Source organism: Capsicum annuum, chromosome 12 (assembly GCF_002878395.1).
Source record: "Capsicum annuum cultivar UCD-10X-F1 chromosome 12, UCD10Xv1.1, whole genome shotgun sequence".
Taxonomy (NCBI): Eukaryota; Viridiplantae; Streptophyta; class Magnoliopsida; order Solanales; family Solanaceae; genus Capsicum; species Capsicum annuum.
In genome coordinates, this window is record NC_061122.1 from 79,985,033 (window position 1) to 80,001,170 (window position 16,138).

At 28.9% G+C, this 16,138-nt stretch overlaps 1 protein-coding gene across 32 annotated transcripts; it reads left to right on the forward strand.

Annotated features, from left to right (window-relative positions):
- The first annotated feature begins 8,150 nt into the window (after positions 1-8,150).
- On the forward strand, positions 8,151-15,174 carry LOC107850489 (replication protein A 70 kDa DNA-binding subunit B). 32 transcript variants are annotated; one of them, XM_047401834.1, is made up of 10 exons: positions 8,153-8,514; positions 9,191-9,247; positions 10,018-10,071; positions 12,195-12,471; positions 12,570-12,661; positions 12,763-12,890; positions 12,982-13,060; positions 13,137-13,263; positions 13,616-13,705; positions 13,907-14,019. In XM_047401834.1, the coding sequence occupies exons 5-10, from the start codon at positions 12,651-12,653 to the stop codon at positions 13,961-13,963; spliced, it is 492 nt and encodes a 163-aa protein (XP_047257790.1). In that variant the 5' UTR covers positions 8,153-8,514; positions 9,191-9,247; positions 10,018-10,071; positions 12,195-12,471; positions 12,570-12,650; the 3' UTR covers positions 13,964-14,019. The 32 variants fall into 32 exon arrangements, 27 of the variants coding, with proteins under 27 accessions (XP_047257794.1, XP_047257798.1, XP_047257800.1 ...); XM_047401838.1 differs by having other exon boundaries at positions 8,151-8,903; positions 12,570-12,890; XM_047401842.1 differs by adding an exon at positions 8,861-8,903 and having other exon boundaries at positions 8,151-8,616; positions 9,191-9,468; positions 12,195-12,890.
- Positions 15,175-16,138: the final 964 nt, after the last annotated feature.

Genomic DNA, 16,138 nt, shown 5'->3' on the forward strand with positions numbered 1-16,138 from the left:
ATATATAAAATAATAATTTAATATAATCTTATTGGGTTATCAGTTTACCCAATAACTTAATAAAAAAATCAAAATCGGATCAATAACCCATTAATTTTTTTTTTACAAAACTCAATAACGATAAATCAATAAAATTTGTACCAGTTCGACTTTTGTACACCTCTAACTTAAATTACAATTTTCTAATCCATTAATTATAATAAGAAACGTATTTATGCATGTGAGTCTCCTCAAAATCCTAATAGAAACACTAATCGAAAACTACTATGAAACACTAATCGAAAAAAAATAATTTTATATTTTTAACATACAAAAAAATATAAATTTTTAAATAATAGCTTACTTGATCGACGAAAATTATACCTTTCACTATTTTGGAGTAGAGTAAAATTGAAAAATATAACTTTTTTTAGAGAGAAATCAAATAATTAAGGGTAGAAATGGATTATTTTTTAATATAGGATAAATATAAGGAAAGTAAATGGTATTATCCACGTGGACAGCCACATCAGCATTTTTATCCACGTGTGTATTACACGCAGTGGACAGTGGGCCAAAAAGGGTGGCGCAGCATACTAAAAGAACAAGTTTGGGGGGGGGGGGGGGGGGGGGTACTTAGGACTAGTAAAAGTTCAGATGTACCGTGATAAGTTCAGGGGGTAACTGATACTTCTCTCTTATTATAAATTACAACAATTAACAACGTAAAATATTTAACGACTTATACAAATTTTAATTCATTCTCCAAATATTATCACAGTTACATTAGACAGAGGAGATAAAATAAATCATTTGAAAATTAATTAGTAGCAAGTACTATAAAGTACAATAACTAACAACTAAAAATATGTGAATATATATATATATATATATATATATATATATATATATATATTCATTAGTGTCACATAAACTAGGAAACATAGAATTATTATAAATCTCAAGAATTAACAAATTAAAATATATAACAATCATATAAAAATGTTAAGTTATATTAAAAATTTGATTGACTTTTCAAATTTTATGTGTGTCAAATAAATTGAAATGACGAGAGTAATAAATATTATCTAAAATCAATAATAAAAAAAAACTAGCATATATCATTATAATCAATAGTTTAAAAAATTTAAAATTTCTAAAAAAATTAATTGATTCTAAAAAAAATTATTTGTATCATAAAAAATAACATATATTGAATCTGTGTGAAAGCACGAACTCTTAGGTCTAGTATAAGAGAAATATAGTAGATGTTACAATGGGAAACCAAGTAAATTCGTTGACACAGGGAAAAAGAAGAGAAATTAAATGCATATATCTCAATTGGGAAAAGTCATCATTTTCACCCCAAACTATACTCGAAAAGTCAAAGACACACCTAAACTATTGAAGTGACCTAATACACACCTATACTATTTAAAAGTGAAATTATTTACCCCTTCAAATGTTATAACCAGACTTTTTCTTAAATGTCTGTACACGCGCTGACACGTGTCAATAGCATATTTTTTCACTTTTTTTTTAAAGATTAATCTCTTTTATTTTTCTAGATAAAAATTATCCTATATACACTATTGAGATACATGTTTGATTTTTTGGGAAGTCACATTGCCGGAAATACATGATTGTCTTGGTTATCAAGAATTTGAGCGAGAAAAGAGAAAACGAGAAAGAAAATAACAAGAAAACAACTAGCTCAAAAATTTAAAAGAAGTTCGATTGAAGTCATCATTGGAAATGGAAGTCAGCTCCATCAATTTTTTCAGTATCAGCACTAGCTCTAGCCTACTGCTGCTTCTTCAATTAACAACTTCAATCTTTGTTTTTTAGTTTAAATCTAGGCAAAGCCCATTTATTGATAAAAACGAGTTTGATCGGATCAAAGCAACCCGAATCAAACAAGCAAAATAACTTTAATTTTGTCACCTTTTCACAATCTTCCATTATTTTGTAAAATTTGAAAAAACCAAATCCAATTCGATAAAATTCGAGCAAACCATAACTCAATTCATAAAAAACCCCAAATCATAACCCCCAAATTCGAGCAAATCATAAACCCACAATCATAAACACAATCTAATTTTCTCTAATTAGATTTATGATTTGCTCGAGCAAATCATAAATGCAAGAAACCCCCAATTCAACTTTGTAAAATTCGATAAATTCATAACTCAATTTGCAAAATTCGAGAAATCCACTACGCAATTTAGTAAAATATAAGAAATTTAGAACTCAACTCGTGAAATTCACCCACAACTCAATTTTATAAAATTCAAACAACCCACAATTCAATTTGATTTTCAACTACCTACAACAAAATGCAAAAAAAAAAAAGAAAAAAAATTAAAAGAATAAGTATATATTTAAACTCAACAATGAATTCATGGAGGTTAGATAAGAAATTGAGCTAAGAAATTAAAGATGAAGTTAAGAAAGAGAGGAGAAAAGATGAAAGAAGACAAATAAGAAGAGAAAAAAAAAAAGGAAAAAGAGGAAACACATAAAAAAGTAAAGAAAGAAAATAAAAACTATATAAATATTAAAAAAAAGGTAATTGAATATAATTAGTTGTTAAAATCCAATTGAATGATGACATGTGGAAGTTTTAATAAGTTTTTGATATTTTTTTGTTTTTTCACACGCGTTTAGGAATGTTGATATCACTTTCTTTGTCAGGTCAGTTACGAGGGGTAAATGTTTCACTTTTAAATAGTATAGGTGTGTATTAGGTCACTTTAATAGTTTAGGTGTGTCTTCGACTTTTCGAGTATAGTTTGGAATGACAATGATGACTTTTTCCTATCTCAATTTGATCTCCAATGTTAACATGAAGAAGACATTAGGAACTGGTTTTAACAGCCAGTCATTGCGACAGGAGATTTGGAGGTCGGCAATTTGTAAGGATACCAACAGTGTTCTCCACTACAATAAATGGGAAATAAGAGTAAAAAACTCTTTTAAAATAGTAATCCTAAGAATTTGTCCTGATATTTTAGGACAAATTTTTCCAACTTCTTTCTCTTTTTTTACTTTTTCTTTTAAATATTTATTAGTATACGTACCCGTGCAATGTGTAGATAATTATTAAAATATTATCTTACTCAAACATGTTAAACTATATTATCTTAAAAGAAATTCAACTATCATATTATAATATCTCAATTAAAATACAAAAATAAAATAAAAAAATTTCTACCTCCACCCCACGCTTAATTTTTTAAAACGCATTATCAATTGAGTTTTCTTATATCTTATTTCAAAATATATAAATTAGAATAGATAAGTTTTATTATGCATTACCGAAATAATGAAATGTTAGATTAGAAGAAGACTCCAAAATAATTTAATCTCTTAGAAGTGGTTGTAATTTATAATTCAAATTAAATGATTTCACATGTATCAAAATATAATTTTATCTCATATTCTATTTTAAATTCTATATATTTTTACTTAAATTCAACAAAGATATTAACTTGTCCTAAGAATTAAAAATAATTTCATAATGCATGTAAAAAATTTTGAATATGAATTTTAAAGGAAAAATAACATCATGAAGTCATTCTATGAAAAAAGAATTTTAATGTCCAATCCCTGATATATTATGTTTAATTAATTATACTTTAAGCTACATCACTAAACATTTACTTTTTTCGACTATGATTTAACAGATTTAGTTATGACTTATTCGTATATACTTTTAAAAAGCTATATTATTTGAACTTTCAAATTTTTTTATTTTCTTTTTCTATTCTAAGGAACTGCTCAAGAAGAAATGTAAAACCACTACTTGGCCGTATAAGATAAATGACAGGCAATCAATCAAAAAGAACTACACAAAAATATAAATTTGTAAGAAAAAACAAGAAAAGAATAAAGAAATTGAAATATCTAAATACCTATAAATTTTATTTTATAATCTTTCTAAAATAGAGTAGATATATGAATGTAGTGTAATAATTCTTCAAAAGTTGTATTTCTGCTTATGAGAAGTATATCATGTTTGGTATATTCTTTGCACGACTTATTTCACATTTTTATGATATTTATATACATCTAATTAAATAGATTTTTAAATTTCATAGCTATATACGTGACAGAATATAAATATAAAATGTTAATTTTGAATAATAAAAATTAATTAAAAATCTAAATTAGGTATAATCAACATACCTTTATTTTTATATAGAGAAATCTTATTTGCATGATATATAATCTCTTTATCCATGAAAGAAATTTATTATGATAAAAAATTTAAAATTATTACAAATAAGAATTAAATTATGATTGTGACCTAATGGAGTATTATTTTTTGAATTTAACCACAAATTCTGATTCTTTTAAATCTAATAGTTTAAATTTAATTTCTCACAATTATTTACAAATTTAAACTTCATAGATCAGTGAAATTTATCAATTCCTCAATAATAATATACTTTGTATAATTACTACTTTATCAATTCAAGTTATAACCAAAAAATAATGACTTACTTTAACTATTTAAGAATAAACTTATCAATTGCCATATAATTAATTTACACATTCTAAATTCTTAAACCAAAAACTCTTTATCCATGAAAGAAATTTATTATGATAAAAAAATTAAAATTAATACAAATAAGAATTAAATTATGATTGTGACCTTATGGAGTATTATTTTTTGAATTTAACCACAAATTCTGATTGTTTTAAATCTAATAGTTTAAATTTAATTTGTCACAATTATTTACAAATTTAAACTTCATAGATCAGTGAAATTTATCAATTCCTCAATAATAATATACTTTGTATAATTACTACTTTATCAATTCAAGTTATCACAAAAAAACAATGAGTTACTTTAACTATTTAAGAATAAACTTATCAATTGCCACATAATTAATTTACACATTCTAAATTCTTAAACCAAAAAAAAAAAAAGTTCATATCTTATTCAACACTAACATAAAATATTTTAGATGAATTTTTATACTCCAAATTTAAATGAAAAAAAATAATTGACAATATCAATTTTATCATTTTACAAAAAAAAAAAAAAACTTATTCTCCATATAACTCAAAATTTAAATTTAGTTATGGAATCTACAAAAAAATAAATATTTATTTTTTCAATACTATGAAAAAAAGAAAAAAAAAAAAACTTCTCCAACACTAAATGACTATAACTTTCATTTTCTTTTCACGTTAATGTTTATTTTACCTATCATCATTTTCATGCTCCATAACTTTAAGAAGTTTGCTACTTCATCTTCTTATTATTCTTCGACTTTCACATCTTTCTTTAACAAATTATTCAAAATTTTCTTCAGCTAGCTGGCTAACAATCTATATTCATCTCTAAAGAAAAAGAAGATAAAAATATAAATGATGAAAAAATTCAATAAATAATATAATGATATAAAGAATGAAAAAAAATCTGCAAATAACATAATAACATAAGTAATACGTTTGAAAAAGGAAAGATTCATTAATTCTTTTAACCAAATTTATTTATATATAAGTATGTAGAGATATGGGATAAAATTTATTGAGCAATTTTAGATAACCACTTTTAGTTTCAAATTCAAAAAGTAACAATTTTATCATGTTGTATTTTTTTTCGTAGAATTACGTGATTTAAATTAGGTTAATAAAAATTTTGAGATTCTCTTAATTACATATTTTTGAATTTAAATTTAAATTTCAAATAGATTGTTTACACTTTTTAAATACATTATTTTTCTCTGTTATCTTCTTTTATTATGAATAAATAAATTGCCTATAAACTTTATAGATATTTTCTACATTGTCATTATTACTTAATTTTTTAATTATCAATCAATTCAAGACGTGGTAAATCATTCAAAATTTTTGATAAAATAGGGGTGAGATAGCATGATGTTATATTACAATTAAAACTCCATCTTTACTGTGGTAACTACTAATTCTAATATATAATTTATTTATTTTTAATAAATAATTAACATTTTTTAAAAAATTCTAGTATTTCAAATTTAAATATATCTTGTATTTTAATTTAAAATAATTATTCTTATTGTTATTGTTATTATGATTTTTATTATTATTATATTTTATTTAATATGTAAATAAACTATACTCAGATATATTTTATAACATGTAAATTTTAAAAGATATAAGTATGAAATAGTAAAAGTCTATTAGAAGAATATTCAGTAAATATGGGCTCTTTTGTTATTAAGAAATAGTTAGAGTTTATTTAGCAGTTTTCAGTTATAGGCTCCTAGCTTTAAGCTAATGATTTTATGTTTTAAATAGAAGATAACGTATTTTAGTTGAGATAAAGTCAAAGAGTTGAAATAATATAATTTTAAATTTAAATTTAAATTAAATTAAAAAAAACACTAAGTGTTGTGATAACACTAAAACTTTGAAACCATAGAGGAAGTTATAGTCAAATTAAATTCAAAATTATTGTGGTTAGAATATATATTTTATTATTATTATTATTATTATAATTATTATTTATATTGACATTTTTAAATTTAATTTGACAATTGGATTATGGGATTATCACTAAATCCCAAAACGCGTTGTTCTTTTTTTCTTTTTTTCATTATCATCATCATCATCATCATCATTATTATTATTATTATTATTGTTATTATTATTATTATTATTATTATTATGTGCATTACTATTTGTGTTGGCATTTTTTTAATTTAATTTGACAGTTGATGACAAATGAATTATCACATTATATTTACCTCTTTAATGTTGTATAGAACATATATTTGTCGTGCCAATTATAAAATGTTTGTCAATAGATTCAAGTTTATTTTTTTACATCAATTGAATCCTAATAATATTTCAAATATTATTGGTTAAGGTGATTTATAATTTTGAAATGATTTAGTAGTCAATTTTTTCTTTTAAATCATAATTGGATGATTGAGATTAGAGTAAGTTAACAATATTGAAAAAAAAATTCTAAGTACTACTGATAATCAAATGTATTCAAATACATGTAACATTTAAACTGAAATATGTTGATGGAATAGTGGTAACTCATTTAGAATTCTTCAATCTTAGGTTCCTAGTTTTAAATTAATGGTATTTAAAAAAAAAAAAAGAACTTCATATTTTCAAATTCAACTAATCTTATCCTAAAATTGCCACATGGCTTCTCAATAGGTTATCACTTGGATAATTGTGGTGTTTTATCCTCTGCTTTATAATATATATATAGATAGAAGATATATAGATTGATTTGTATTATATATAGATATATGATTAGGAAGACTTCAAACGTTAACTATTAATAGACAGAAGAGTTATTAAAATGATTTACCTTTTTGCACGTTGTTGTGAGCAATCTTTTTTTTTAAAGTATAATTTTAATTATCATGTATCAATTAATTCCTTGAACAAATAAAAGAATATATAGAAATTGGAGCAAAGATATCAACGGATTCATGAATAAATGAATAAATGTTCTCCCAGACAATAATAAGAAAAGTACATATATATATATATATATATATATATATATATATATATATATATATTTCAATACAAAAATTCATCAAACCAAAAGTTATTGAATGTATTTGTTATTATCCAAAATCAAACCAACAAAATCATATTGATAAATATTACTTACTTGAATTTAGGCCTGAATATAATAGAAGAATAAATTAGCAAGCAATTTCATCATCACTCATCAGCATATAAAAATTGAAAATGTTAAAATAAAAAAAGTTTATAAAAAAGTAAAGAATATGAAGAATGAAGTAAATTAATTTTGATGATCAATATAAAATAACTTAAAAAGAAGGAGGAGAAAGTTTAGCAATATATATCATTACAGAAGTATATATAGAAAAAAATTAAGAAATTTTAAATTTATTCCAACTTAAATTTTATTTAAATTTGAATTCAAAAAACTAACTGATTAGGATATTAATTTAGATAAATATAAATTTAAAAATAAAGGAGCAAAAACTTATAACTGCTAAAATATGCTATTAAAAAGGAAATGTCACAGTTCAAATTTAATAGTAATCTTTATCACATAAGGGGTAAGAGACGTGCAGGTCATTTCTGTTTCTTTTTATCTTCTTTTCCTTTATTGTTTATTAAAAAATCATATATATTACTAATATATACAAGTGGTGTACAGCTGATCAAAGCAGTCACGTGGAAGCTGGCAGCACAACCTCCAGCTGCCAGCTTTCAACGATTGTTTCCGTCATCACACTGCAGGGTTATTTCCATCATTATACTGCATTTTATACGTGTTAATTTTTGGTTTCAGCAGGTGCACGTGTAAGCAAGAAAACAACGACTAATCAAAGTAGCCATTCCTTAAGCCACGTATCATTTTTGTTGCTACTACTTTTCTCCTGTGTCTCCACATTTTTTCTTTATCCATTTGCTTCAACTATTTCGAAAAGCTACAAGTAAATTTTCTGAAACTGTTACACCTACAAATTCTTGAACTTTTCTCCTGTGTTTTTTGACATTTTTTCCATATCCCTTTGCTTCGACTATTTCCAAAAGGTACAAGTGCAACACAAAGGTTTTCTCTGTTTTTGATCTTACTCATAAAAGCCCTTTCAATTTACTGATCTTTTTGATAGCTGAGATCCTTCTTCTCCTTAGGTGCGTTCGTAGTTGTTACTGTTAATCTGCTTTGTGATTTGTTTTACACAGGGCTAAACTATTATTGCAATTTACCTTTCAATTTTTCCTTCAATTTTGTAATAATCTTAACTTTTTTTCTTGCATGTTCTTTTGACTGATTTGATGATTTGTAAAGTTTAGTATTTTGTACTTTCAGTTGTGTCTTCGTCCTACTGTTTTCCTTCGATTTTGAGATTTGTTTGACTGGATTTATTAAATTTAGATTTTATTATGAAGAATGTAACCAACAAGTGAAGTAGAATGAGGTACATACTTCTCTCTCGAACTTATTGAATACTTTATGGTTGGAAGATGAAGCTGCTCGCGGGTTTCAAAAAGCTGTAAATTCGAAACGTGGTTAAATATTAATTTGTATGAAAAAATTGGAGTTTAGTGGAAGTAATAGCTGAAATAATGCATGAAAGGTGTTTGTCGAAATGCTTAATGTGCTTCCTAATACTTTCTGATCTTGAAAATTCCAGGTTCACTTTTGCTTTCTCTGATAATCTTAAAGATTTAATTTTTCCATTATTGTAATTTTGTTTGACTGAAGTAGCAAATCTTGGAAGTTGGAAGCTGTGACAAAGTTCAGGTCTTGCTCTCTTAGTAGGTAAGTGCTTCACTGATTCTGCCAATTCTCTAAAAAAATTCTAAGATTTGTGTTACTGTTGTTTGGGTTTCTTGAAGTATGGAGTACTATTTTTTTCATTTGGGGCTTTAAGAAAGAGTCAGTTTTTGTACCTTTTGACTAGCCAACTTTGATTTTGTGAGGTTTTTTATTACTTAATAATGGACTGTCATCAAGTAGTCACTATGGAAGAATCTTTTAAGGTACGTTTTTTGATATATTTTTTTGTTTCTCTTATATATGAATTGACGAAGTACATTCTAGGGAAGTTGGAATCTGTTATGTTCATGATCGTTGCTATCCCGTACTTGTAATTTTGGTAGGATTTGAAGAAAATATGAGCTTGTTTCAAGATCTTATTTAGCCTTTGCGTGGTGAATTGTATATACAGCTAACTGAAGAATAGTGTTATAGCGGTAAAATGTTGAATTCTTCTAACTGAATTTCCTATTAGATTATCCTTCTTATGGTCGTTTGGTTGATCTGGTATACGTACTGCGAATTTTGTGTGCTCCCCGCTTCTTCTGTCTGAGAAAAGAATTTTAAACAGTTATTCCATAGTCAGTTTTGCTATATTTTCTGCCCCTGTAATCTGTTGCTATGTCTTAAAATTCCGTAACTATGTACATATGTCAAATCGGTTAGAGAATAGGCAAGCTATAAGATGAAGGATTTTACCTTGGGTGCTCCAAAATTTTTAGATTGATCAATTATTGTTTGCTTATTGTTTGCTTTTACTTTGGTTGTTGCAGGTAAATTCATCTGTTGCAGTGACTTTGTAATTTGGAAATTAAATCAACGGAGAGGTACTAACTGTTGCTAGCCTATTTACCTTTTTCCTTGATTGTTGGTCAATCACTTTTCTGTCGTTTTGTTTTTGCTTTTGGATCAATTTGTTGAGAAATTGATTAATTCTTCCTTTCTAATTTGTTCCTTCTACTTTGGATGGACGACCAATTTATGACATATAACCTTTCATTCCGCTTAACTGCATAGTTCAAAAAGAAGAAGTTTGTATGGATCAACAAGGTTCATTCGAAAGCTTTGAATTTTTGTTCGGTATATACTTTTCCTATTCAAACTAAAGTTATATGTACAGATATCTGAAGTAGTGAAGTTCTTTGTATAGATTGAGTGGGTTGGTTCAAAAGTTTCGAATTTTTGTTCGGCATATGTTTCTCTTATTTAAATTGACATTATTCGTACAGATATCTAAAATATTGGTATGACTTGATACATTTCCTGACAAAGCAATCAGGAGACTAGATTTTCCAGCCAGCTGTAACATTTTCGGCTTCTGGCTTGCAACCCACTGCTCTTCCATCCTGTACCAGCAGCTTTTATCAGTTTTTCCCTCTCTTATTATGTATGTCGATACCTAATTCAGCTTTTATTTCGACAATGCAATAGCGGATACCATAATGGATCAGAGACTTCTTGTTGACTCCATAACTAAAGAAACTACAGACTGGACCTGCAAGGTTCAGGTAATTGACAAGTTTCGTCCTCACAAGAGCAGAGACTCATCTGTCCATTTCCAAACAATACTCGTGCAAGATGAAAGAGTAAGTTTCTCTCCATATCCATCCCCTAAATACAACAACAACAACAACAACAAACCCAGTGTATTCCCACTTAGTGGGGTCTGGGGGGTAAGATGTACGCAGTCCATACCTCTACCTCTGATGAAGTAGGAAGGCTGTTTCCGAAAGATCCCCGGCTCAAGTCACGAGATATCACACAAACACATAGTACAGCACAGAAGCAGATGACATAACATAGATACGGCACTCATAAGGAATATAAAACAGAGTAAAGCAGGAATGCAGGAATATAAAGCAGAGGAAAGCACACAGATTCGTAATAAACATGGAACACGGAACACGAAACACTGAATACGGAATCATAACAGGAATACACCCCCACCAATTAATTCCCTACACTAGCGACCCGAACTGGCCCTAGTCCTCTGCCGTAATTCGCATCTTCCAGACCTTCCTATCTAGGGTCATGTCCTCGGTGAGCTGTAACTGTTCCATGTCCCGCCTAATCACCTCACTCCAGTACTTCTTCGGTCTACCCCTTCCCCGTCTAAAACCATCCAACGCTAGCCTCTCACACCTACGGACCGGGGCATCCATGCCCCTCCTCTTCACGTGTCCGAACCATCTCAATCGTGCTTCCCGCATCTTACACTCCACTGAAGTCACACCAACCTTCTCCCGGATAGTCTCATTTCGAACTCTATCCCCTCGGGTCAGTCCACACATCCAGCGCAACATCCGCATTTCTGCCACCTTCATTTTTTGGATGTGGGAGTTCTTAACTGGCCAACACTCCGCTCCATACAGCAAGGCCGGACGGACTACCACCCTATAGAATTTGCCTTTAAGCTTGGGCGGCACCTTCTTATCACACAGCACCCCCGATGCGAGTTTCCACTTCATCCATCCCGCCCCAATACGGTGCGAGACATCCTCGTCAATCTCACCGTTACTCTGGATCACGGACCCGAGATACTTGAACTTATCCCTCTTCCCTACCTCCTGTGCTTCTAGCGTCACTCCTACCTCATTCTCCCGCCTCACGTCATTAAACTTACATTCCACATACTCTGTCTTGGTTCTGCTCACCCTGAACCCTTTAGACTCCAGAGTTTGCCTCCACAACTCTAATTTGTCATTCACACCCCCTCGAGTCTCATCTATCAGGACTACATCGTCTGCAAAAAGCATACACCACGGCACCTCCCCTAAATACTCGGGATAATATTCTAAACGTTAGCTACAATAATGCTTTAGAATCCGTAAAATATTTGTTATGAAAAAAGGAATTTCCACCTCAGGAAAAGACGGATTGAAAAGTTTACTAATTTCCTCTATAATTGTAACAACATATTTCAAGTTGCTTCTCTTTCACTTAACTACAGGAACAACAGGTTTCCATAGTGCTATACGGCGATGACATTCTCAGATACGACAGTTTGTTCCTTCTTTTCCACACATATCTTGTTTCTTGTACGAAAGTTAGGGATCCCCGTAGTTACTCAATACAAGCTGGTACGTACGAATGGGTAGCTGGCAAATACACAATTGTTGAACCGATTACCAACAATGGTGGATTGGAAGCGCCATTGCCTGCTCCAGGAAAGTTAACCACACTTCCTTTCTCAGCGATTGAGCAACAACACCCAGGTGTTGAATTTGGTAACCTCCCAATTTACATGTTCGCTGTTTTCCCGCATCAACTAAATACCCATTAGTAATGAAGCTGTTACTCAACATGTTACTTTCAATTACACTAGATTTACTGGCAGTAGTAGTTAACTGCAGCGCCCCTGCAATACACAGCTGACCAGAGCAAACACTTTCGGGAAGCGATTGTGATGGATCAAAGGCAAGTTAGTCTTCCCCTTCCATAAAGTTCACCAAACCTTCTCTCTGCTTGCTAAAATATGCTTTCACTATAACAATTTCTGTGATTGGTATGCCCATCAGCAAGACACCTTTTCTATTTACCATATGGGATGACCTAGCTGACAATGAGGGAACAACCTTATTGGATCACCTACACGAGCATCCAGTAATTCTTGCCAAGCGTATAGGCGTCACTGAATTCCGTGGTGGTAATTATTTACAATATTCTTTGCGCTCTCTCATTTTATTTCTTCTTTCTGTAGGGTTAACTAAAAAACTTTCCGCCTTTCACATACACAGCTCTGAGATTGGCAACAAGATATCAAACAACAATTTTACCAAATCCTCAATATGTGCAGGCAAATACCCTGATGAACTGGTATACATTAACTTACTCCCCTTTAACAAAGATGTATGAAAATATTTGCCCTATTTAAATTTTTAACATTTTCCAGGGTGAAGCAGAACGAACAAATGTTATCATCTTATAGAAGCTCCTCATCATCAACCTCCTCACTCAATCTTGCACCTATTGAAGATCAAGTACAATCTGTATCCACCATTCCAGAATCGCTATCTACGGTTAGTTTATTCCACAGTATGTATATGTGTGTACTAACTATTTTTGTATCCAAAATGAAATGACCAACCTTAGTTACACAGCAGAGACAACCGAAAGTGTAACTCCATCATAATGTATGCGTTATTGCTCAACAATATAACGTAACAAACTTGACTCAGATCCCTTCCTACAATGAGAAATCTTTCTGCGGTTTACATTAATTAACTTCGTACAAAAAGATTAGTTTGTACTTTCTTAGGCCACCTTAAAAGATTGCATAACTGAACACAAAACACTTTGGAATTGTAATCTAGAGTTTTGTCACAGTTGCTTTCAATAAGTTTTTGATATTCCCATACACCTATGTTGCAGGTACAGACTGTTCCTGTAGAAGGCAGAATATCGCTTCCCAATCATTCTCAATTATTTTACTTGCTTTCCTGTTCACACTGTAATCAGTATGTACGTCCTACAATAAAAAAAAATGGTCCACTGCTTCAACTGTAAACTACATCGGCCATTGGTCCCCAGATAACTATAAACTTTACTACATCGCAGTTTCTTAAAATTGAGTTCACTTGCTGCCGAAGAATACATACATTTAGGGAGTTGTTTGAAATCACTTGAAACTTTAATGTTACAGCTTTGTCTCTTTCCTTTCAGGTGCCACTTCAACAGATTCGAGCGGGACAATTACAACAACAGTGTCAGAGGTGTTAGCAGAAAGAATATTGTCCGTAACTGCCAACCAAATATATGACAAAGTTGCAGTCCAGGTATAAAAATACATATTATTACCTACGGCGAAACTCCTCTTGCAATTTCATTTTACCACTAACTCCTATTTAATGTACTATTTTTTACCTTTTCCACTTAGAAACAACCATTGTCTATTGCGGGTATAAATCAACAACTTGATCGTAAACTGTTTAAACTCCAATTACAAAAGTCAGCTTTCAGATTTCCAGACCAAAAAGCCGATACGTTAGCAGTTGCGTCATTCACTAAAACAGAACAAACAGGGAAGAGGCAGAAAATTGAACCATCCACACCCGCGAAAAAGGATTAAAGGTAACAATACTTTGATAATTCATCTGCATCCTCTATTCTCATTTTCCGATGGATCTTCACACTTCAATTATACTGGAAAAACTGGATTACTCTAATTTAATTTCGAGCTTTTGGATGCGATTTTCCTTTTGTGCTTGATTAAAGAGAAATTTTATTTTTATTTTTTGATGTGAAGTAAACAGTGTTCTATAATTGGAATTATATGTGCTAGCCCTAATTTTCCTGTGTACTACAGTTACAATACAGTGTGTATGGATCATGTTACGTTATGCGTACCTGACTAGACACATTAAAAGGTGTATGAATTACTTCATCTGACTTTATACGATTATGTTCCTTTTCATCATCTCCACAAATAGATAACTTGTTCATCCCATTCACCTTTTTTGGTATGTTACATGCCTAAACCATGTAGTTATTCACGGATTAAATACCCTTTCTTTAGATCACTATTTCACATGATTAATTGCCCTTTCATATTTAATTATTATATATATTAGTAATATGTTATATGTCACTGTATGCATACTAATGTTACTGAAGAATCACTTATTTTTTCTTCTTCTGCAGCTGTAACTATATAGCAACCTTTCTTCACATTTTGCTTTAGCACTATCCACTTCATCAGATGGTATAGCATGTACAAATGCACTATGTCAGCATCAGTCTAGCAGGCTGCCTGAACTAACTTTTTGTCTTTTGATGTAAACAACAATAGACATTTCAATGTACAGCAACTGTTTTTACCCTGGCACACCCGCATGTGTTTGTTTTTGCGCTTTGATATAACAATCACAGTTTAATGTACAAAAACTTTATATTAATAGTTTTAATATGCAACATCTCTCTTGCAATATAAATTGGGCCTGTGCTTGCACTTCCACATCTAGTTTTCTTTATAAAAGGTAATGATGATTTAAAATATGAATTGCATTAACAATTTTAACAATTATTATTATTATTATGTTTAAAGAGAAATACATAATGGAGTAAAAGTTCATTCAAAATTCTTTAACCATGAATTTCTATTTTTAAACTAATGAGATCTTTTTTTAAAATAAAGAATAATATATTTTTAAATTTAAATAATTTAAAAATTTTAATACATTATTATTACAATATAATTAAGTTATGGCCTAAAAATTGTCATGTGGCTTTTTAATATTTTGTCACGTGTTTTCTTTGTCTTATTTTTAGTTTTTCTTTTATATTTTTAGTTTTGCTTTTATATATATATATATATATATATATATATAAATATAGATATAGATACTATGTACTACTATTATTATTTTTATTTTTTATAGTTATTATTATTATTATTATAAAATATATTCAAATTTATTTTATAACAACTTCAAGGAATTAGTCAATGAAATAGCAAGAGTCCATTTATAATTCTTCGATTGTAAGTTTTTAAGTTTCTAGTTTTATGCTAATGGTTAATATTTACATAAACAATATCTAAATATATTTTATATATATAAATTTTAAAATATATAAGTATATGAAACATAAAAAGTTTATTTAGGATTCTACAAGTATCTATTTTTAAGGTAATGAGAATATTATATATATATATATATATAATAATTAAATTTTACAAGATATAGCTTTGCAATAGCTTTGGAGAGTCTATTTTTAAGGTAATGAGAATATTATATATATATATATATAATAATTAAATTTTACAAGATATAGCTTTGCAATAGCTTTGGAGAGTCTATAAGGACTCTTCAATTATGAATTTCTATTTATTAAGATAATAATTTTTTTTTAAAAAAAGAGATAATGTATTTCAAATTCATATACTTAATTTTTCAA